General features: G+C 32.2%; 1 protein-coding gene across 2 annotated transcripts; it reads right to left on the bottom strand.

The window, feature by feature from the left end:
- Positions 1–1,213: 1,213 nt before the first annotated feature.
- LOC106052336 (TATA box-binding protein-associated factor RNA polymerase I subunit B-like) lies at positions 1,214–22,638 on the bottom strand. 2 transcript variants are annotated; one of them, XM_056044808.1, is made up of 16 exons: positions 22,443–22,638; positions 19,344–19,446; positions 18,635–18,738; positions 18,372–18,484; positions 16,646–16,787; positions 15,373–15,522; positions 13,526–13,629; positions 12,635–12,731; positions 12,386–12,515; positions 11,831–11,981; positions 10,733–10,779; positions 10,510–10,606; positions 6,525–6,637; positions 5,943–6,035; positions 4,517–4,630; positions 1,214–1,590 (listed from the first exon to the last, which is right to left on the bottom strand). In XM_056044808.1, exons 1-16 carry the CDS (start codon positions 22,530–22,532, stop codon positions 1,286–1,288), a joined length of 1,953 nt encoding a protein of 650 aa, XP_055900783.1. In that variant the 5' UTR covers positions 22,533–22,638; the 3' UTR covers positions 1,214–1,285. The 2 variants fall into 2 exon arrangements, with proteins under 2 accessions (XP_055900783.1, XP_055900789.1); XM_056044814.1 differs by having other exon boundaries at positions 16,646–16,715; positions 22,443–22,637.
- Positions 22,639–24,732: the final 2,094 nt, after the last annotated feature.

A 24,732-nucleotide genomic window follows, 5' to 3' on the forward strand; every position in this document is an offset into this window, starting at 1 on the left:
TAAATGCATTTATAAAAAAAAAAAGTTTGACGACCTGCATTCGAACTTGTGGGCTCAAGCCTCCGCCAACATACTAACCACTGTACCAGAGAAGTGCTTATAAAATAGAAGGTTTTTATAGTACAAAGGGGACTAATTCAACTTACACAACCATATCAGTCAAGTACAATTTCTTTCCCTTGTTTAAGATACCAAACAAAATTAATTTCAAATAGTTCATTAGCTGATATAAGCTTTCTAAAAAAACTGGTATTGCAACAGTAAATCATCTATATTGAATCCAGAGTGTTATTGGTGCTAAAAGAAAGCATTTTAGTGTGTCATGTTAACCAAGGATCAGGTTTTGTTGTTCATACATTGCTATGCTTGTATGATTTGTATAAATTAACAAGCATGTTCTCATAGTATACTTCTAGGTCTTTTATTCTGTGAATTACAAGGGTGTAAAGTTGTTTAACTAATTTTAACTTTACCCAGCAGTCTCTAATTTCCATTTAGAGCCAGATGACTTCAAGGTGTTTTAACCTACTTCAAAAATAAAATTCCCTTTGTCTCCACCAGGACTTGATCATGGGACCTTAAAACCAATCACACATACTTCTAAAATGTTAGCTACCGGTATTGTGATTTTTTAAAATTATTATTACAAGTCCTCTTCTTTCACAGATCATTAATTATGATGATAGATTTTGAGTTATTCTTTTTTTTTCCCCAAACCAATTTAAAGTCAACTTTCCCAATAAATTATGGCTTTTGTATAGTGCTACTTTCATGCTTATAGCGCTATAGTCCAATCTCATTGGTTGACCGGGAGGGGGGTGGGGTAGGGGGCGAGATCTGAGTCGGGTGTTGAACCTCAAGCCCCCTTCATAGGTAGCCAAGCAAAGTTCAAGCGTACTTGGCCTCTCAACCACGCTTCCCACATAATATTCACATAATAAAAAAAAAGTTCTTCATATCATATCTTTACTATTCTATTGTGAACAAAATTGTTTGAATCAAATGCTGTTACATTCCAATATAATTTATTTTTTTTATTTTTTTTTTTACTTTATAAATATAAACAATAATTTAAAAAACAACTAGCAATTATGATGAGCCTTAAAGTAGTATATAAGTGCTTTTGAGGAAAACTTTTGCATCTTTCATTACAATTTTATAATGACTTAAACTCAATTAGCATTCATCACAATTCCACAAGAAAACATAAGAATCATTTATGAAACATTTTTATTGGTATTTTAAGACAATAAATAGGAAACTTAATATATATCTTAATTAAATGTCAAAACAATTTTTTCTTTCTTTTAGTAACTACTTTGGTTCCCCAGGTGGTACATACAGTATTAGACATATCCATATTACTGGAAGCAGCAATCAAGTAATCAGTGAATCTGACAACAAGTCTGTCTAATTCTATCAATTTGCAGCAGATACTTTGACTGGCCATCTGCAATAGCCATAAGTAATTTTGATGTCGATGCTGAATCAGGTCATCCCCTGATGAAAGATATTTATACTGACTAACTTCAGACTTGGGGGGTAGATATTTTGAAATTATTAATTGCATCTCAGCTTCAGTGGTCTGAACTGTAAAAAAAAAAAAAGAATACATAAATATTATTATTTTTTATTTAAGTCTAATGAATTATGATTGGTAAATGTACTTACAAAACTGTATGACAAAGATCTTCTAATAGATTACCCACTCAGCCCCCTGGATGACAAAAGTGGTCATTATCACATCACAATGGACGAACTATATATATAATAGATTACAGAACCAGACAATAGGCAGTCACATAAAACAATGACGTGGTGGTATCGAGGTGAGAGCCAAAGGATATGTTTTAGAAAAGATTGGGGAAAATTTTTTAATAAATACTAAAAACATCCCCAACTTGTATCCTTATTCCTGATACTGCGAGTGAAATATTCAGATCTGAACCTTATAGCAGGAAATTGGAAATACAAATGACAGTCTCTATTATTACCTTACAGGAGTAACTTTTCTTTATCCATTCCCTTTAAATAATGCCAATGTCTATTGTCTGAAATCTTAAAAACTGACTTGAAGAAGGCTGTTCTTGTCAAGGATATGCTTTATTTACTTAAAATTGCCAAACAATGGCAACACCGCCATATACTTTTTTTTAATATTATTTTTATTAAGCCCAATAAAGTTGCTCCCAATGATTCAGCGATCTAGCTCCCAATGATTCAGTGATCTATCTAAAACAGTGATTCCCAAAAAGGTCTATATAGACCCCCAGGGGTCTACGAAGACTTCCAAGGGGTCTACGAAAAAAAAATTGGGGGTCTATGAGATGTCTACGGGGGTCTACAATAATATATTCATTTAAGCAGGTCGTGACTTTAATTTTTACATCCCATTAATGTAGTTCTTCACACTAAGATATAATTTTAATTTGTACCTAAGTAAATCCTTAAAATATTTATCCTGCTATTCAAACGAAAAATTGTTGTATTTAATTTCAATATTTATTTAAATAACTTAATTTTGTCTACATGTAAGTAATGTTTAGCAAAAAGAAATGTAAACTGTATAGTGTGATTAGTTAAAATTGTTCATTCCTTCCTTGTCAAACTAGCAATTGCCAATTGCCATTTTTCATGATGATATGAAACTAATTACGCTGGAGGATCATCTGAGACAAATGTCACCATGATAAAAAGATATTGAAAAGCATTTCAATGATAAAATTCAGAAAAGGCCCATAAAATCTCTCTTCGACATCATATAGAGAAGATGATGGTTTGTGGACGTCTTACAAAATCTGTTTACTTATAACAAAATAGGAAGAGCGGTGGCAGTGGTTAAGCGCTTGGCTTCCGAACCTGGGGTCATAGGTTCGAATCTGTGAATTTTGAATATCAGGATTTTTAGGGCTCCCAAGTCCACCCATCTCTAATGGGAACCTGACTTAAGTTAGGAAAAGTCAAGGCGGTTGGTCGTTGTGCTGGCCACATGACACCCTGCTTGTAAACCCTTGGAAAAAAAAACAAGGTCTGAAAGGGGAACTTTACTTTTTTTTTTTTTTTTTTTTTGGCAAAATATGGAAAACACCATAGATTGTTTTTTACCAGCCATTTTAGTTTTAAAAACTGTTTTGCACAAACCTACATGTGATATTATTAAAAGAATTTCTTTAAGCAACAATACAGCTCACTGTCATTTCGGTGGCATGAGTTATAAAATTAAAAGCTTCTAATGTAATTCTTTGCAAACGAGATGGATACAGTTTGGGATCAGCGGTATTACAGGCTCAATTACAATTACTAGTAGTGATGTGTGCTGCAAACTGTCTAAGGATTGCTGGCTCCTTATTTTTCCTCTGGGTTGACCCACAAAACCTTTCCCATGTTGCAAGGCAGCAGAGTTTTGAATTCAGTTGTACTTCTGCTAGGTGGGTAGCCAGCCAAGGCTAAAAAGGCTTTCCTGATCGAAGCTTACTGATTTATGCGACAGTTACATGCCTTCGCCCCTGCTCTTGTTAGTGATAACATCTTCGCGGACTCAATATTTGAGCAACACTTGAAAAATCAAGAAATACATGAGAAACTGCTCTTTGCAAAAACTTTAACAATGATACTTAAGGCAAATTAATATATAAATTAATTAATATTTAATGTTTTAAGCACTACTTCGTAGAACAACAAAGTCCTATTTGAAATATAATATCCACAGCAACGAGTGATAGACCTACAAAAAAAAACATTTCCAGTGTGTTTGGAGATTCCTTCAATAAATATTGTTATTTTATGAATTTTATCAATAAAAAGATAGATCTCTATAACTTTATATGTAGCTTTAAATCACTTTTTCACTTTTCAACTCACAACAGAAATTAGTTTTTAAAAAAATGTTGATGAATTTGCAAAAATTTGCAAGTTAAGCAGGGGGTCTACCAAAAACCAGAAAACATGGCAAGGGGTCTACGAGACAAAAAAGTTTGGGAACCACTGATCTAAAAGCTATGCTTAAATCTCTGTAGCCATTTCTATGCCACTATTCTGTCTGGTCACCATGTGTTTCCATGCCTCATCTCTACTGATCCCAGCTCAGACTGCTAAGTCTGACTCAGCACTTGGATTAAAGCTTGGACATTTTGAAACAGGTGTTCAGAACTTGGAAGGTCTGCAAGATGAAGAGAACATCAGAAAAAGAGGCAATAAGGGCATATAAGAAGCAACATCAAGAGAAGATGCTGACCCCTCTTCTATTCATTTGTTCATGATCCCCAATGGGTATGTGACAGTCTAATGGGAAAAGGAAAACAGTGTGCATTAGCCTACCAATTAGTCACTACTATAACATCACATCCACTTGCCAGTACTCTGCTAATCTATTCTTTGGGTTTGATGACTCAAGATCTATCTGATGATTAGGGGAGATGTGATGGAAATTGAAGGTGCTAAATATTTTTCACTTTATTTTCATTTTCCAAAGATATTCTGAAATTAAACAGTGGCAAAAAAAAACAAAAAAACTCACTCCTATCTGTGGTCTGTTTTTTAAATAGATCTACATTTACTATATGACATAGTGATGAATTAATGAAGTTTTCTCCCTTTAATCTACAAAGTTGTTCTGCACCATCAGATTTATCTGAAAAAAAAAATTAAAAGATCAATAAATAAAAACAAGAGGAATAAAAAACAAATGTACAGCACAAAAATAATTATTATAGCTTTTATATAGCGCTTCTATATAGCATGCTCAGAGCGCTTTTTGGTCCAATCTCATTTGTGGACCAGTGGGGGGGGAGGGGGTATCTAGGAGTTGGTTTTCCGTGCTGCCTTTAGGCGCTCAGTAAACACAACTCTGCCCGAGTCGAGAATTGAACCTCGAGCCCCCTTCTAGGTAGCCAAGCCAAGCCAAGTTCAAGCGCACTTGGCCTCTCGACCACGCTTCCCACAATAATAATAATAATAATCCTCCATTTCAACATTTTATTAAGTACTCCCCAAGGGATTAGGCTACAGCAGAATGATAAAATGTTTCTATGTTCTGTCACTATTTCAGTGATGTTTTTTTTAATACTGTCTTGTGGATAATGATATGACAGACACTACTTCTAAGATCTCTCTTTGTAGACTAAACATAATAAAGAAATGAATAATGAAGGTAAAGGCACTGCTTAAATAGCACCTTTCTGTTATTTTTACTCGATATCATTGTGGATTATTAAGGAACATAAACTTTGTCTTAATTTGATTTATCCGATTAAATAACATAAAAAAAAAAAAAATAAAAAAAAAAAAACATAACTAATAAGAAGTGTAATTGTATCAATTAGTTTGGATTAGTCATGTAATTAAGTTTGTAATAGATGCAGACTAACAATAATAAATCTGTGCAATTACAAATAATTTGACCAATTATTTTTTCATGTTTTTAGCTTTATCAATACACTATGATTCTATCACTCATCTGGACCAGTTAAGGAAAATAAGAGGGGGGAGAAAGAAAGGGATATCTGGGTGAATTTTACCGTAACCTCTTTTTAATAGTATCTATAAAAAAGGGGGAATGACCTGAATTCAAACTCTTGGCTCAAACCAACATACTAACCTCTTCTAGTGAGGTGCATATGAAAATAAAAGAAATAATTGTGCAAAATTTCAGCATGATCCGAGATTGGGTGTCATAGAAATAATGTTTACAAACTTTTTACCATACAGAAAGACAGAGTGACTTAATATAAGCTATGTAAAAATGATTGGAGAACTTGAACCCAACTAAAATACTGTTGAACCCAACTAAAATACTGTTGCTCAGTAACAGTGGTTGCAAATGTTTACAAATATTACTCTGTCCATGAGATAACATCCATAGTATATTTTGGTAATGACCCTGAAGAATTAAAAAATGGAATAGTTTCACTGCTATAAATTTACAAGAAAAAAAAAATACTTGCCAATTATTTTTTGATTAAAATTTTCAAATCTTTCTAATGCTGCATCTAAAGGTTTTCTCAGGCTTTCTCTAAATTCTTTTTCAAAACAACGAACTGAAATATTAGAATTTAGACTTGGAATTATAATGAAACATAAGAATTTCAATGTTAAATGGTTTTAAGGTAAATGAAGAAATAAACCTTGACATTCTAAAAAAAAAATGTGCTAAAGAAAATTAGGTTTTATTTACATGTCACCAAATTGTTTTCCGATAACAGGATATTAAAAGTGGAATATTAATATTAGAACTGTCATTAACCACATTGCTAAGCTCCTTAAAACATAATGCATTCAATAGTGTTTAGCAAAGCAAGAACAGAATAGAATCTAGAAGTGCAGAGAAATAAACCAAAGGTAGAGGTTTAAAAAAAAAAAGCAAGCATGAACTAATGAAAAATAGGGAAAGAAATTGTTGCTTATATCATATAAAAAGGACTAAATCAACCATCTGCCTTATCAAATTGAAAGTAAGGATTATTATGGTACATTAGTTTTTGAATAATATTTAATAATATTTATTTAAAAAAAAACTGATACAAAACCTGGACGCTGATGTATATTTAAAGTTGCAAAGGTTGTAAGTTTTTTCTTGTCAAATCCAAGATTAGTATAAGATGACACCAGAGAATCAAGATGATTCATTTTAGCACTGCTTCTGCATATAAGAAAAATATGATTTTAGCAAGTCATCTCTAAGAAGGCGAGTTGATTTCTGATAGACATAGAATGGGTGACACTAATGGTGCATTTAAAACTACAGTGGAATCTAGAGTTTGAACCCTGCCTGCCACCAGGAGGTTTGGGCTAGGATGTAATAATCTTCAATTCTGAAGGTACATCCAAAGCAAGCACACACAAAAAAAATGCAGATTCCACTGTGGATTGTTTTGTTTTCTTTCCTGTACCTGACAGGTACATGTTTTAAATCTAGAATGCTTTAGAAAGCAAACTCGTGTGGAGTTTTTGATCTCCCATCGAGCGCCTCCCCAGGTGGCGGATAGGGGAATGCCCTCCAGATATGGTGGGTACCGGGGAAATAAAATACCTGGGGTGGACCAAAATCAAACCTGCTGCCTTGCAGGAAGTGGAGGGATCCACAAAGGCTAGGGCACCTTACCTGAAAATAAAGGCAGCTATCCAGAGAGCTGAAAGGGGCAGCCCCTCAGATGGTTATGCACAGGGCTAACAACTCTGTCATATAAAAAATACTGTTACGAAAGCTAATACACACAAGAAAACCCGGACAGATCTCAACGGAAAACAACCTAGGCCTGGAAAAGGACATGATTTTTGTTTTGCGACATGGAACGTGCTAAGCCTTTATAGAGCAGGTGCGCTAGCCCAACTTACTGAAGTGTTAAAGAAATATAGGATACCCCTTGTAGCCCTACAGGAAATCAGGTGGAAAGACTCGGACATTCTCAGAACCAAGGAGTATACTATATTTTATAGTGGTGGAAGCACTAACAACTTAGGTACAGGTTTTGCTGTTAAAAAGGAAATGGTAGGTAATGTCATTGGATTTAAACCTGTAAGTGATAGACTCTGCTCACTACGTTTGAAAGGAAAATTCTTCAACATATCATTTATCAATGTTCATGCCCCTACTGAAGATGCAGATGATAACACAAAAGAAGCCTTCTATGATGGACTGGAAAGAATTTATGATGAAGCGCCAAAGCATGACATCAAAATAATCCTAGGAGATTTCAATGCAAAAATTGGAAAGGAACCAGCATTAAGACCAATAATTGGCAAAGAAAGTTTACATGAAGAGACCAACAATAATGGCATAAGATTAGTGGATTTTGCATCAGGAAAAGGAATGTCTATCAGCAGCACAAAATTCCAACATAAGAATATTCACAAGGTAACCTGGATCTCACCTGATGGCAACACCCAGAATCAAATAGATCATATACTCATAGATAAGAGACATGGATCAGACATACTAGATGTAAGAAGTTTCAGAGGAGCTAATGCTGACTCAGACCACTTACTAGTAAAAGCTAAATTTAGACAAAGAATAAGTACCATACACAATTACCAAAGAAAGAGAGCACAGCAATATGATAGTCAAAAACTCACAAAGGATCCACTTGTTGCAGAAACTTATAGAATGGCACTCCAAACACAACTGACAACATTAGAAAAGGACTGCGAAAATTACATAAATGAGCATTGGGAAATAATAAAGCATGCTATCAAAAGAACAGCAGAAGAGGTAGTTGGATTTAAACAAAAGAACGAGAAAATAGGGTGGTATGATGATGAATGCAGACAAACTATAGAAGAGAAGAACAATGCCCGAATGATAATGCTACAGAGAGAAACCAGGAACACTAGACAGCAATACAATGAAGCAAGAAGAAGGGCCACAAAAGTTTTAAGAAAGAAAAAACGGGAATGGGAAAAGTCCAAGATCACTCAAATTGAGGAACTAGCAAAGGAGGGAGACATGAGAGGAATGTATATGAAAATTAAAGATGAAAAGAACGGATTTCAAGCTAGATCACACATGTGTGAGAACAAAGATGGTCAGCTTATTACAGAAAACAGCAGGGTCATTGAGAGATGGGCTGAATACTTTGAGGAGATCCTAAATACCACTGAAGATGGAGACAATGGAGAATATGAACTGCCGCATGGGGGAGCAGATCCCTTAGTGAACCCTCCAACACTCATTGAAACATCAGAAATAATTAGGACCATGAAGAATCACAAAGCACCAGGAGAGGACCAAATCACAGCAGAACTAATTAAATATGGAGGGAAAGACTTACATTCCCAAATACACAGACTAATATCAAGAATTTGGGAAGAAGAAGTAATACCAACAGAATGGGAAACGGCTCTTATAACCCCAATACACAAAAAAGGATCCAAGTTAAAGTGCTGTAATTACAGAGGAATCTCTCTACTAAATGTGACTTATAAGATACTGTCTAGGCTTATAACTAAGAAACTTGGAAAATATTCAGAAGAAATCTTAGGTGACTACCAATGTGGTTTCAGACCCAACAAATCCACAACCGACCACATCTTCACACTAAGATGTATACTAGAAAAATGCCATGAATACAACATACCAATCCACCAACTCTTTATAGACTATAAAATGGCTTATGACAGTATCAGAAGGAAATACCTATATGACACACTACAGGATTTTGGAATACCCAACAAGTTGACAAGACTTATACATATGACATTAAACAACTCAAAAAGCAAAGTCATAATACAAGGAGAACACTCACTGGAATTTAGGATTAAACAAGGATTAAGACAAGGAGACGCACTTTCCTGCATGCTTTTCAATTTAACACTGGAGAGAGTTATAAGAAATATACACATAAACACAAGGGGAACTATTACTAACTACTTCAGGAGAGAAAACATGGGTCCACAACCAACAGGGACGATATACAGCCAACCTCTACAATACCTTGCTTATGCCGATGACATTGCCTTATTGGGTAAAGAAACCTCTGACATCGCTAGAGCCTTCATACAACTAGAAGAAGCATCTCAACCAGCAGGACTTGAGGTCAATGACAGTAAAACCAAGTACATCACAATGACAAGAGACAATCAAACAGAGGGACAAAATATCAAAATCAAAGACCATGAATTTGAAAACGTCCAAACTTTCAAATATCTAGGAAGTACTATTAATTTCAAAAATGACCTACTAACAGAAATAAAAGAAAGAATAGCAGCAGGCAACAGGGCATTTTATAGCACCCACCATTTACTTAAGAGCAAAATGATTTCAAGTAAAACCAAGAAAATAATATACAAAACTATAATAAGACCAGCAGCAATGTATGGAAGTGAGACCTGGACACTGACAAAGACATCTGAAAATTTACTTAACACTTGGGAAAGAAAAATTCTTAGGAAAATCTATGGTGCCATACAGGATGAAACAGGGTGGAGGACACGCACTAACCATGAGTTATATCAATTATATGAAGACCCACCAATAGTGAACGAAATAAAAAAGAACAGACTACGTTGGGCAGGTCACCTTGAAAGAATGTCAGACAACAGAGGGGCGAAAATTGTATACAGGCAAAAACCAAAAGGCAGGCGACCCAAAGGCAGACCCCGAATGCGATGGATAGATGACGTGGAAGCAGATCTGAAGCAGCTTGGGGTTAGGGCATGGAGACGAAAGGCCCAGGAGAGATCTGAATGGAAGGATGTGTTAAAGCAGGCCAGAGCCCTCCATGGGCTGTAGCGCCACTGGGATGGATGGATTTAGAAAGCAAAACATCCTTATTTGTCAAATTTTTTTGCTATATTTATTAACATGAAGCCTCTGTGTGACTCATCTGTTGATCTATTACAAATGTCTTTTAATAGTAGGCCTGAGAACAAATTTTAAAAATGATATTTTTACATAATGTAAATACACAGAATTCCTCGCTATGTCTATGAACATAAAGTTAATCAAAGCTAAACTGAGACAAACTATTCAAAAATAAAAAAATAGAAAAAAAAACATTTCGATGTTAGACTTACACATCACAAGTTAATTCTTTGTACAGATCAAAGACCTCAGAACTTTTATAAATATGTAATTTTTTCCAATCCGTCCAGATAAACAGCCTCGTGGTGTCTTTATAAAAAAAAATGTTAACACATGATTTTTAAGAAATACACTCCTATTGTTCTTGAAACAAGAAAACAAAAACAAAAAAATCTGGTTAAACTAGAAACTAAATAACTTTGTAAAAAAATGTACCTGGGTGTAAACATTCTTGAAGTTTTGAAGAGTATTCTGATAACAAGCTGCAAAAAGGATGAGCACATGTAAATGATAAATAGTAATATAGTACCTAGTACAAATTAGAACATACACTGATATGTAGCTTGCTTAATATTAGCTTTAGATATTATCCTTACATTGACAGAAATTACTTTTGTTTTGAATGCCAATTTACTTTAAGATCCATAACAGGCCATTTTTTCCTATATTTATTAATTTTTAATTTCTCTAGAACACAAAATTAGCTCAAATTTTCATAATGTTATACATTTTTTTTACCAATTTATTTCTTAATTTCATATATGTTTTTAACAATGCTTCAAGAATATATATATTAAATATTACTGAGAGAAGTTTTCCCAGACTGTTGCAAAATAAAATTTCTCTAATAAATTGTCTGAATTATTGTCAACATTTTCACTTGAATATATCAACTTTCTCCTTTGCTACCCTAAAAGGTATTTTTTGTTATACTTCATCAAAAGTAATCAATGTAATGCAATCTATAGCTTTTGGATCAGCTCTGTAAGCATCTCAATACACCAAAATCTTATGCAGGAGTGTTCTTTGTAGATTTCTCAACACCACACAGTAAAAAAATCTAATGATTAACAAACTAAATAATTTAAATTTCAGCCCTACATACAAGCATAGAGAACATGGCAAACAAAATCTAGAACAATCTTAATTTTTAGCTAGGAAATTACCCATTTAATGATTAACAAACTCTACATACTAGCATAGAGAACATGGCAAACAAAATCTAGAACAATCTTAATTTTTAGCTAGGAAATTACCCATTTAGAAGTAAATTAAACAAGACAAAAGAGCCTCCTACACAGAATACATTAATGTTCACAGACGTGCCTAAGCTTGTTCAATTTTTATTTTGTCAATTTTAAGATAATTTATTTTCCACTTCTATTATATTGCCCAGGTGTAAGATAATTTGTGTTCTTCTTTACTATATTGTCAACTATTTGTTAGGCCTAACAATACATTTTCCTTTACAATGTAAAAGAATATTTCTTTGTAAAATCACTGATGACAAAAAATACTTCTGAAAATACTTACTACTCTGTTGAATCATCAATTCCAAACACAAGCCTCAGACCAAGAATGATATAAGCCATGGCCTGGTGATCATGTCGAATGTAATGTGTCTTAGCACTTGATAGATAAGGTATTCTGTCAGCTAAATTACAGCTTATGTGCATCACTTCATCTGAACATTCAAAATCAAAGGGTAAAAGATGTTTTACTAAACAAGCGCAAGAAACATTTCCATCTGTAGGCATTTGACATTTTTATTTTAAACACCAAAGAGACATTTTGCATTTAATCAATTTTTCAAATCACATTTCTGAATTCTGTTAATGAAAACCAAATAGGATAAGTGAATACTTGTGAAATGATTTATTAAAATTTAGTTAAACAGTTTGTTGTTTTTTTAACACTTGATCAGCAGTAAAAGTGAGATTGTGACATTTAAGAAGCTCTCAAAGGATAAGTCTTTTATCTTTGATTTCAATTTCTCTTCAACCCTGTGTATTAATTCTAGTATAAATGTTAACACTGGAATTAAATATGAAATACTTGTTTTAATTTGAGAAGAAATAGTCAGTTTACTTGGGAGATATAGTTCCTTCACAAAGCGCATAATTAGCTCTTTAATATCTGGAGCTGGTAGACTTTTCAATACTAAATATGTACAGAGTTTGTTGACCTCTTTCAGTAGAACCTTTGTATCAAACTTTCCCTGTGTAAATACAAATCAAATACAATAGTTTTACTTTGCAATAAAAATGTTAAATATAAACTTGTTTATTACATGTCATAACCTAAAATTCTAAAGTCTGCTCAGATAGTGTAGCTCACCACTTTAAAAAGAGACTGGTCACCTCCAGACAGAACCATGTTGGATGGGAGGAGATGAGATGTAGATAGAAAAGGAATTTTGCTTTCATATATCCACCTTAAATAAATAAACCACATATAATAAGAAATCATATAAATACAAATACAATAAATCTAATAAGCATGTGAATGACATTTAAAAAATTGAATTCCCAAGGGAATAAACAGGCAGTTTAAGATATACTCTAAAGGTACAATAATCTAGATTAATATTTAAACAGTTACAACCTCAAAATGTTATAGAAATATTATGGCAGAAAATATCTTAACTACTCAAGAATGGTACAGAAGTCTTTAAAATTGGTTAAAATATATGGTGAAGAAAAGTGGGAAAATATTTTTGATCTGATGCATTTTGTAAATTTGTAGAAAAAATTATATTAATCTAACCTTGACATATCAAGCAGAGTTATTTTTAAATATTTCATCACTTAGACCAAAAACATATAATTTTTTCAATATATTATTCTATCAAACAACATATATATATTAACAAATTATGGTTGAACTACAATTTTTTGTTTAAAAGGGATGATTAAATTACATTTTATTGTCCAAAACTTAAGGTTTGCTGAAACAAACATTTTGTGTTTCAAGTTTTTTTTTTTTTTTAATTTCATTTTGTCTCAAACTACTTGTCCAACAGGTTACTAACCTTAAGACCTAACTCATGCTCCAAGGCTTAATCCTAACACTAAAACCAAACACCTGCTCTAACACTAAGACCTAATGATGTAACACCGCTAAACAACACAAAGTCAAACAAATTGACCTCATTAAAGTATTGCATTAAAAAAAATAAAAATTTATGAAATACCAACAATGTGTTTTTATTGCTTGAAAAGTTTTTACCTTACAATATCATGGAGAAGAATTTCTGGATTCGTATGCAAGACACCTATAAAACAAATTGCAATGGTTTTCTCTAAGTTCATCCATTCTGGTGATAGTTTAGCCTGTTTTAAAACAAATGCATCATCTTACATCAAATTAACATAGTGTTATACCATACTAAATTAGTTTTGTTCTATCTTGAAGCATATGTAAAGACATAAATATTTTTTTCAAATGTATATGTAACATTTTTTTAATTATCAACTTGTATTGTAAAGCTATTTTTTTTTTGAGATTATAATTTACAAGGTGGAAAGAATAGATCCATTTGGCAACTTACATAAAACAAAATAGAGACAGCTTAGACAGCAGAAAGAGACCATTTTTAATACCCTACATGTGAAGGAGCTTATAACATCTATATAAATGAAGATTAATGAGTTTAATCTTTGTTATTTGTATAGAGTTGTCTAAAGAATTTGTTAGAAATATAATAAAACTAATGAATGTATGAAAGAATCAAATGACTGAAGTTGAAATAGTCACCAAATAACACATTCTTAGTTTAAATCCCTATCTACCATCTGAATAATTGTATTCTGGATTTATAAACTATGAGTCATTTGGAGTTGCCACATTAGATCTTTTATGTTATTGTCAATGTTATGTGTGTGTGAGTGAGATTAGGTGTTATCAAGGCTCACTATTAGACTTGTCAGAGACCAAACAAAGGTTGGGGCAATGTCAGATATTTGTCAAGTAGAGCGTCTGATATGTTGGTCAGGACAGACAAAGAGAATTTATTAGTGTTAGTTTAGGCATGGCTTAGATACTAGATACTAAGCCTATATTGAGAGATGTTTAGGGCAGACCAGGACACACTGCCACTTAGTGTTAGCAGGGGCATGTGTCGTGTGCTACAGATACTGAAGCATATAGGAAGTAGTTCTAAAGGACAAGGGTAAGAATTTTTTTTTATTAGTTATAGCATTAGAAGGTAGTTGATTAAGAATAAATAGAATTTGCGCATTAGCTAGTTGTTAGAAATATCCTGGTTATTTGGTTATTTAGAGTGACAGCCTGTGCAGTCTTAAGTCAGTGGAGTCTTAAGTCTGTAGATGACAGTCTTGAGTCAGTAGATGACAGTCTTGGTCAGTGATAGAGTAGTTTATGGTGGGACTTAGTGACAGTAGAAGATGAGACCTGCTAGAAAAGGAGGGACAGACGATGGTCTACACAAAGGACAGACAGACAACATATGTTGAACTATTGTTCTTGTTTTTTTATCATTCTTTCTAGATGTATTACAGTAATTTTCTATTTCTATCATTTATCATTAATCATACATGTAGTCATACAGGAAATAATAAACCAGAGAATGTTCAAGTTGAGACCTTGACCTGTTGTTATAAACAGCCAGCTTGAAAGAATATTCAAAGAAATGCTTTAAGAGTTTTTGCAGTCTCAAGAAAAACCTGTTTAATATACTATAAAAGAAACACCCAACCAGGTATTAAAGTTGTTGGTGCAGCAAATCAAGCTACATTATAATCATATTATTGTACTAAAATGTATGCAGTTTATATTGTTTTTACCACCATGATTTAAATTCCTATCATGGTTGGGATTTACATTGTTATTCTGTGGATTAAATTTGAAAGCATTAAACTTCTTTCAACTTGATATTGTGTCCCTTTGGTGATAAATTAAACAATTCTGCTTGTGTTCTGTTATATCGATAGATAATAATAACATAGGGAAACAAATACTTCTCAAATAAAAATAAATGAAAATGTGTCGACTAAATCATTCTTTCATAACTTTCTTTGTAATTATTTCAAACTTCTTTTAGGCAAATTTTTTACCTTTTCGTAGCGCTTTCTATAGAACTTTTTCTGTGATTTGTTTTTTGATTCTCCTTCATCACTGCTATCAAACTTCTTAATAAAAGAATCATCAGTATTTTCTTCACTCTCTAGGATCTCATCAAATAAGCTATTCTCTTTTGTACTGTCCTGTTAACAAAATATCTTTAAACATTTCCAATGTTACAAATATTTCACCTTTAAGATAACTGTTGAATAGAGTTGTAAGAAAATTAGGAAAGAGCAAGAGAGAGAAGTTTTGAGAGGTATGATAGATTGACTTTTGAATAGAGTTGTCAGTGCTAAAATGCTATGCAACCAAACCAAACAACTTAGTTATGATTTGAAACTTGCCAGGTAGTGGATGTCAGCGAGAAGCTTTGAGAGGTACACATTTAAAATAGCACTAGATTTTGAGGATTGTGGGGAAGGTTTATAAATTTAAAATTTTTTTTTAGAATGCTTATGTTTTGTTGAGAAGGTATTGTCACACCATTTCACATTTACACTAAGTGGCGCACCAACCATTATCAATATACACTGTTACTGAAGAGAAAACTCAATAAATGATACTTGCAATGTAACTTTAAACGATAGTTTTGTCTTGAGTGTTTTATTTGTTTTTTGGCTTTTGTCTGTATGAGCAAAGAGAAAAGAATTTTGATAAGTATAACTTGTATTATATGAGTGTTCTCACCTGTTTGTAATTTAATAATAACTTGAAATAAGAAGTTATTTTATAGACACAAATATTTTACCATAACAGAGAAGATACAAGACACCAACCACAAAAATAAACAGACAAAAGAATTCACATGTTCCCTTAGCAATTAAATCATTGAATAAAATTCAACTTTCTGATGTAAACATTACATGAAAGGTTTAACTCTGTTATGAACATTATCACTTTTTGTGTATTTTTATGTGTAATACACAACTTTAAGACACTATTTCCTCACGGATAATAAAGAGTATTATTATTAAGATAATTTAAGACACAAGTATAATTAAACAGTGAAGTAGTTAGGTATACTTTCAAAACTTGATTGAGGCTGACATTCATTATTCAAGATTATTTTCCTAGATAAATGTTAGTGTCAGTACTTTCTCTTATTTCACTACATTTAATTAACAATTGTTGAGTGCTGCTTTATCTATGTAATTTGTAGGCATCACTGTTTCAGCACTCAGCTTCACCTTTATATTTATAATTTTTGTGAGAATAGTTTAAAACATTAACTGTTGATTTATAAGCAAGCAAAAAAAAAAATACCTTTTCTAATATTGTAGTCTTTTTCATTTTTTTGTTAAGAGGAGTGTCAAATGAGCCTCGGCGTAGTTCTCTTGTGAAGAAAAAAAAAAAGCTGTTTATATCTGATACTGGTAGTTGGAAATGAGTAATATCCGATTTGCAGCTGTTAAAAAAACTTTAAAATTATTAATTTTGAATTGTACAAATGTTTCCAGGTTCTGAAAATCTGAATATGATTTTTACAATGTATTTAAATGTTAATGAGTATTGAACTCATACTGCTAACTAAATAATTAACTCTTTGACTCTGTAGCGATGCGCCCAGCGTTGATTTCACTTGGCTATGATGTGCAGATCAATGTTTCCATCATCAGTGCTTTGAAAGTTAGTTTTTTCTATTTTTTTTCCCAAATATGTTTTTCTATACTTAAAACTTTATCTAAATTAGTTTCCCTTTGCAACATCTTTAATTTTTTTTTTAAAACATGTTACTACCAAGAAAGATGTTTTTAAAGTTTGGGGTCTTAAAATTAAAAAGGCTCTTTTTTCTTTACATTGATGTTCCAGATCTTTGTGATGTGGGATAATGAGCTCCAGATAATCATTTTATGTGTTTTTAAAAGTGCTATACATAAAACTATATAAAAATAGAAATAAATATAAGTAAAAAAAAATATTTTGAATTAATTTAGATCATAATATATTTCCTAGAGCTACAGCTGTTGACTTGTTCATACTCCATCAGTTGTACATTTTTTGCAAGCCAAAAGGGGTAAATATTAGTTTTGCCCAAATGTGAAAATAATTCTGGAGTCAAAGAGTTAAATGTATTTTTGGGAATTTACAATAAGTACACTGAAAAATGTTTACTAACAGAATACTTATAAATATATCATAAAGTACAAAATTTTAATTTATATTTTTTCTAGTACAATAGTTGAAGACTTGAAAAAAAAGCCCACAGGACTATTAGTTGAATTTCAAAAACTAAAAGAAAATGAATCTTGAAGATGTACAAATGTTAGAAACAGAATTTACTAATAGGATAATCAAGAAACAAAATTGGTCATTGCATATGTTCTACTTTGTCTTTTATGTGTAAGTGACTTAAATAAAGATGTGACCTGTTTTAAACTGGTCTATTTCAATTGACCAATATTACATGATGATTAATTGTACTTACAAAAACCCATAGATCACAAGGTCTGAGAGGGGTACTTTACTTTTTTACTTTACCAAAGCCTTAACCCAGTTAGCTAAAGGTGTAAATATGCAGACATGTATAAACCTAACAGTAATCTGTAGCACTGAAATAAAATGAAGATTGCCATTTCACAAAGCATTAGATCAAAGATTTTGTTAACTATTTCTCTCTTAATTAATGATACCATCTTTGATTTGATCTCATTAAATTAAATTAATTTTTGGTTTTATAAATTTTAATGTGTGTAATATAAAATGAGAATGCATTCTATACCAAAAGTAATGTTTTCTGATTACAAACAAAAATGTTATTGAAGTTTAAACATAACAGGGTACATATGTACATATGTGAAAAATTAACAATTCTGTCAGAACATGGAAAATAATTACGGAGATAAAGAGTTAAAATTGTTAAATTTATTTCTATGTTTATTCATTATGGTGTTTTTCTAAAAGGCATTTTGAAACCTAACAAAGTGTGATGGCATAGCTTACAATCTAAGCTAACTGAAATAATTTCATGACAAATTATATCATTACTTACCTTGCTCTTCCTACTCTGAATTTCTCAACAACATCTGGCACAATCCTTTCATCATCACAAAAGGCCACGCCAAGTAGAGACAAATAATTAGCCCAAATGGTAAAAATAATATCCTTATAAAATTTAAAAAGAATAAATTATTTCAATATTTCAAGACAAACAAAATAGAAAACTTAGAATTTAGTTTTAAAAGTCTTATTTTAACACAAACTGGAATAATTTCAAACTTTTAGTTCACATAAAATTCAGATGGAATGTGATACCTTTAATTCTTCTTTGGCCCCTAAACCAACTAGAGCCTCAGCTTGAGCAATAATAATTATTTGATATGCTTCATATATAGTCCAAGGCCTTCCCAAATCTACTTCTGAAAATAGTTTAATAAAGCATGTCTTTTATTAGATGAAACTAATTCTCTAGGGTTAAGTACAATTGTAAAGAGTATATAATATATATATACTGGTGACCTTCATTTAGGCTCAATATATGTTGTATATATTTAAATAATAGAATATTTATTAATAAATGTAAACCACTCCTGAAAGTATCAGTTTTTATTTACCATTTTCACAATATGTTTGAGACATTTTCTCAAGGAAGAAAATGACATCCTAACTTGGATGTGTAAAGTAAAATAAAGTTATCTTGAAACCCATTGGATGGTTGTTGGAAGCATCAATCAGGACCAACATTCTGGATGTGTCTAGAGCAATAAATGCATATCAGATCCAAGTCCTTTGTAAGAATTCTTTGCTTTCTAAATAAATGTATACCCATTGGATCTGAATCATCTCAATGGCTAAAAAATATCAATATTTCAAAATATAAGGCTCTACACCACCCTACCATACCCTTGATTCAAAAGTCAAGCAGTTAAATTCTTGTAGACTATGTATCATGCATGTGCACATACTGTAGAAAAAATTGAATGCTTCATCTGTAATCTTGTTTGTAGGAACCTATAATACTTACTAGGTCTATATGTTCCTCTTGTGGCGCCATCATTTTGTGATGATTTTACTTGGTGAATAGCATTAACATCAGCACAGAAATCAACTTCTTGAACATGGAGGTCCTAGGTAGTTTTTTTAAGACATATAATATTTATAATAAGCTGTAGAAAACGCCAGGTAGTTCTTTTTTTTAACAATTATTAATAAGTTTTATTATTTTAATAGTATGTATATATGTTATTTAAAATTTATTGCATTATTATTCTAATTTAGTTATCTTTAATTATGTAAACTATTTATCTTGAACGGATTTTACATGTCTTCATGCCTTTCCACATTCATTCAAGAGTTTAGTTAATTAATGCGACGTCAGGAATATTTTCGCATCATCTTCTAAGTGTAGATCTAAAAGCCTATAGGAATATTATAAAGTCTAGTACATCTCTACATTTGTTTAACCAGGATTCTTTCTTGGGGTTGGTGATGGGGGACAAGGGGGGGGGGGGTAATGAAGAAAATATAAAAAAATCTAACATTCATTAGTTATTAAGATAAAAAGAAATGCGCTACTAATTTACAATGTATATGATATGTGTTGTGTAAAGGAGGTATATTTTAAAAATATTTTATTTTTCTTGACCTTCATGGTCAAAATCAAATACTGAGTCAGCCACAAACATTGAGCTGTTAGACTTGTGGAGCCACGCTACATTTTCTTTTACATTATTTTATTAATATTTTGCCACAAATCACTAATGCGCTACAAATTTTAAAAAGACAAAGTAGTAGGCAATCTAAAGCCTACCAAAGCAAAAAAAAATGATCTCTACAATTAACAAACAAACACAGTGATAGGCACAACCTTTATTCTGTATCTCCTTTTGTGTTTTTTTTTTGTTAACCAGGTAAGCTAAAAGTAAAACTTGTCTAATCAAGCAATTGAGAGTGGGAAAAGTAGCACTGACCTCCCATCAAACTTGAGTTGGTGTATAAAGAAACTGATGTAAAAAAAAGAAAATTGAAGATAATAACATTTTAAAATAAAATAAAGTAACTATGAATCGTTCGTTAGCGTACTGAGAGTTTTCATCAAGTTTCAAAGCAGGGAATAGTGTTTGATAACATCAGTGACAGGGCTGGACCTCATCGAACTGACCCTCAATGTCTATGGCATCACATTTTATTGTAAATATGCATAGAGTGAGACAATACAACATATAAATAATATATATATATTATATATTTAATATATTGTTACACATCAATATCTATTAATACTATTGAAAAATAGATGACATCAACAAGTTTATAGATGTTTGAATTTGTTTCCTAGGACTAATAATTTCAGAGGTATAGATCTATTTTATAAAGATATAAAGTCTAAAGTGTCTAAACATTTAAAGATGATAATTGTAAATTATAATGGTAAATATGCGATGGATGGAAGACAAAAATTACCATACTGACCATACTCCATAGAGTCACTGGTGGTCCATAGCCATACATTTCAATCTTTCATACATCTACTGAATGATCTAGACTAGACTTACCTACTGCCTACTACCTAGAGTCCTAGATCAAAATTTTGAGTGTTCAGATTCAATCAAAGTTCTAAATTCTAAGTCTATAACTCTATATAGTATATAAGTTAAGTAGACTACTCTAACTCTTACTCTTAGCTCTAGGCCTACCAGTCTAGATTCTAGTCATTGACTCATTCTATTTCTACTACTAGTTCTAGATCTAGATCTATGGTATGTCTAGACACTCTAGCTCTATAGTAGTTTATTTATTTCGGACATTACATGAATTCGGACATTCGCTGTTTTTTTGTGGTCATTAAATAATTATTTTAATATGTATTATACAACTAGCGCGCTGTATAATGTGCTTGTCCATTTTCCAATGATTCTAACCCAATTTCCTTCCATTTAGCTGTCTTTTTATGTAAGAAAAACGAATTTCAAATTTGTTAGTCAGGTTGTTGTTTTTTTCCTATGTTACCCAGATGACTTTACCTCTTCCTAGAGTTAAGACTATATTTTTTGATTGGCTAAGTCTATACTAATGAGCCCGGCAACATTTATTCTGTTTTTGGAGCTAATTTATTTGATTCATAAGCCAAGTTTTCTAATTCCATACCAAAAAAAAAATTAATACGGTGTCCGAATTAAATTACGATTTTCTTACCAAAATTTATTTCGGACAGCCAGTTTTGGACATCAATAAAAATGATCTTATATTATATTTGTTCGTTTGTTTTTTTTTTTTTAAAATAAAGAATAAATGGGCAAATGTTTGGAGTGAGCTTGGTACATTGAATGAAGTTAAATGCTTAGATCTAGACCTACTAGATAAATCTAGATTTATATATAATATAGAGAATATAGAGGATTCAGTTAGGCAAGAATGGCTATCGTAACCTGTAGGGGCCTACTATACTAGAAAAGATCATCTGTATTAGAAATTTATTAAATTAATAAACAAAAAAAAAAACACAAACATTCAACACACATCTAATCATGCAAACCCCAAACATTCAACACACATAAAATAAACAAACATAAAATAAGTCTAAAAGTCGGTGCAGAAATCACTATTCCAGTGACCTAATTTTGGTAGAATAAGTGTGTTCATATTTTTATTTTTTGTGTTCGTATTTATGCATAGTTTGAAAACATCATAATGATTTCACGTGAGGGGCTATGCCTGGGGATCTTAAAATTTAGTTAATGTTAATATAGAATTAAAATCTGAGTTTATTGATGCCTAAATATAGAGACTGTCCGAAATAAATTATGATGTCCGGAATCAAATAATGTGGGTCAAATGTGTCCGAATTAAATGAAAACACACGGCCTCTTTGACCTTAAATATAATAACAAATATAGGTTTGAGGAACAAATATAAGTAGCCATCCTTATTCTCCTTTAACTAAAGAAGATTTTGATACGTCATTTTCTTTTCTATGTCAAACCATTGTAAAATAATGCGCTGTCAAAGTCAAACTTTCAAATTTGGGCCTATAGGTGTCCGAATAGCATAAACTACTCTAGATCTAAATATTAATAATCTTTTATTCCTCTTCAGCTCTTCCTCTTACTTTGAAGTTTCTCACCTGCGACTGGGTTCCACATTCTGTACAAAAGTACAGCCCATCCTGTTCATCGTAATCTTTATTGCCACAGACGTGACAATCAAAAGGCATTTTTTAAAGTTTAAAATTACTACTGTCAGTACTGATCTAGCTCTATAGTACTAGATCTATATAGATTATACTAGAGTCTATCTATATAGACAAGATTCTAGTCTAGATAAGATTTTTTTTTCGTTTAAATTAAATACAATTTCATTTTTGCTTTTTGTGAATTAATGAAACTTGATTTTTTTTCGCCTTTTATCTTAATATTTTTATAATATTATAATTATTTATCAATCATCTTGTCAGAATATTTAGATCTAGCGCTATAAGAAATTGTAGAATGATCAGTGCCACTAGGCCAGCCTAACCATAAAAACTAACTATGCATAATAATTGTGGAAAGTTTCAACTAGATCTGAGAATGGGTGTGGGAGAAATATGTACAGTTATCTAAGGAACAAAACCCAAAATCAAAATATTTAGCCATATGGCTTAATAATGAAAGATTAATTTTCTTTGTTAGTATAGAACACAATCAATAATCACCATTAATTAACTGATTGATTGGTATTTTTAAAATTTATTTAATCATTTTTAAGTTACACTAAATAATTGTGTGGCTTAATTGATCCAAAAATGGGTGCGGGAGAACATGTTTAAAATTTTTATCAGACAAATTGAGTGAGATATATTAAGCACTTCCATGGTGATGAGTACTTGAACCATGCTTGAACTATAAACAAACTCAAAGGAAGTAAGTGTGTCCCGTAATGCCGAACTCAACAGCAACACAGACGAAAGGCCAACAATCGATAAATGGAGTCGATGCTGGTGTTGAAACAACAAAGTACGTTTAATACTCAATAACTGAATAAGGGAACCGTCAGATGTACTCTATTTCTTATCCGTCTATATAATTCTTCTTACTGTAAATGAGAAAGCGTCTTGATTCTAGTGTCTCTAAGAACGTTCTTACTTTTTAAAGATCTATCACATCATTTGTCACTAAGTAAAACTTTCCCCCTATTCCCGAAACAAATACCTAATTCCTAATCATGTCATAACAGATAATATAACCCTAAGGTGACCAGACGTCCTAACTTGGACGGGACAATCATGCTTTGGACTCAGCCACCGTGTCCCTTTTATTGATATGGTACTTCCCAAATAGACACTTTTTTTAGGGTACTAAAGTAAGAGCGGAGGCGAGGTGGCTGAGTTGTCATCATCATCATTGAGTGAGGGCTTGAGAGGCTCAAATGCTCTCTTGCTAAAGCCCTGGACAGAAACCCTGCTGTATTGCGTAGTGTATTCATACAGTTCGAGAATTTTTGGTTTCCCAGACCTGTCGAGACGGAGATCAGCAAGTCTGGAGCAGTCAAACAGAATATGAGGCACGGTTTCCTCTTCTTCGTCGCAGCTGAGGGACCCTGAATCGAAATTTCGCCATAGCCGTGAGAAATATTTGCCAACAGGACAGTGGCCTGTGCTGCACTGTGCTATAACAGCTGAGTGGTAAAGCGCTTGGCTTTCAAACCAGGGGTCCTGGATTCGGATCCTGGTGAAGACTGGGATTTTTAATTTTGGGATCTTTGGGCTCCTCCGAGTCCAAATGGGTACCTGACATTAGTTGGGGAAAAGTAAAGGCGGTTGGTCGTTGTGCTGGCCACATGACACCCTTGTCAACCATAGGCAACAGAAACAGATGATCTTTCCATCATCTGCCCTATAGACCACAAGGTCTGAAAGGGGAATTTAAAAAAAAAAGTAAGAGCAGCTAGTGACATAAGGTCATCAGTAGTTTTGTACTGAGACATACTTTCTATCATTTATACTACTAAGAGAGAGGCATACTTCTCATGATGATGTGTTAATCCCCTTTAGACAAACTAAAATACTTTTCCTACCAATAGCTGGGCTCCCCACATGATCCATTAATAAATAAATTGAGGAAAATTAAGGCAACAGCTAGAGATTATGTAAATCATCAAAATTCAAACTATGATTACAACACTCATGCTTGGAACCAGTTACTTTTTTGTATTTTGTAAATGTGCTTCAGACTTTGTAGTTTTGCAAAAATAAAAAAACAGTTTATTCTTTTCCTATAGATTATGATTCTTGTATTATCTGGTTGTATAAAGAAGAGTGTGAAGCTTTTGAGGTTAAAGAAAGACAAAGTGTTTGAATAGAGAACATATAGGAAGTGGGAAAACATTAAAATAATAATCATAGACAATACCAAATTAAACTTAGACAACTCATG

The sequence above is a fragment of the Biomphalaria glabrata genome, chromosome 1 (assembly GCF_947242115.1).
Source record: "Biomphalaria glabrata chromosome 1, xgBioGlab47.1, whole genome shotgun sequence".
NCBI lineage: Eukaryota > Metazoa > Mollusca > Gastropoda > Planorbidae > Biomphalaria > Biomphalaria glabrata.

Excerpts from the sequence above, each read along its gene's own strand:
- LOC106052336 (XM_056044808.1), bottom strand. The coding sequence starts at position 22,532 with ATGCCTTTTGATTGTCACGTCTGTGGCAATAAAGATTACGATGAACAG. Across the intron at positions 12,516-12,634 it reads ACCAGTCTCTTTTTAAAGTG|GGAAAGTTTGATACAAAGGT; the intron begins GTGAGCTACACT and ends GTATTTACACAG. Across the intron at positions 4,631-5,942 it reads TTTTAATCAAAAAATAATTG|ATAAATCTGATGGTGCAGAA; the intron begins GCAAGTATTTTT and ends TTTTTTTTTCAG.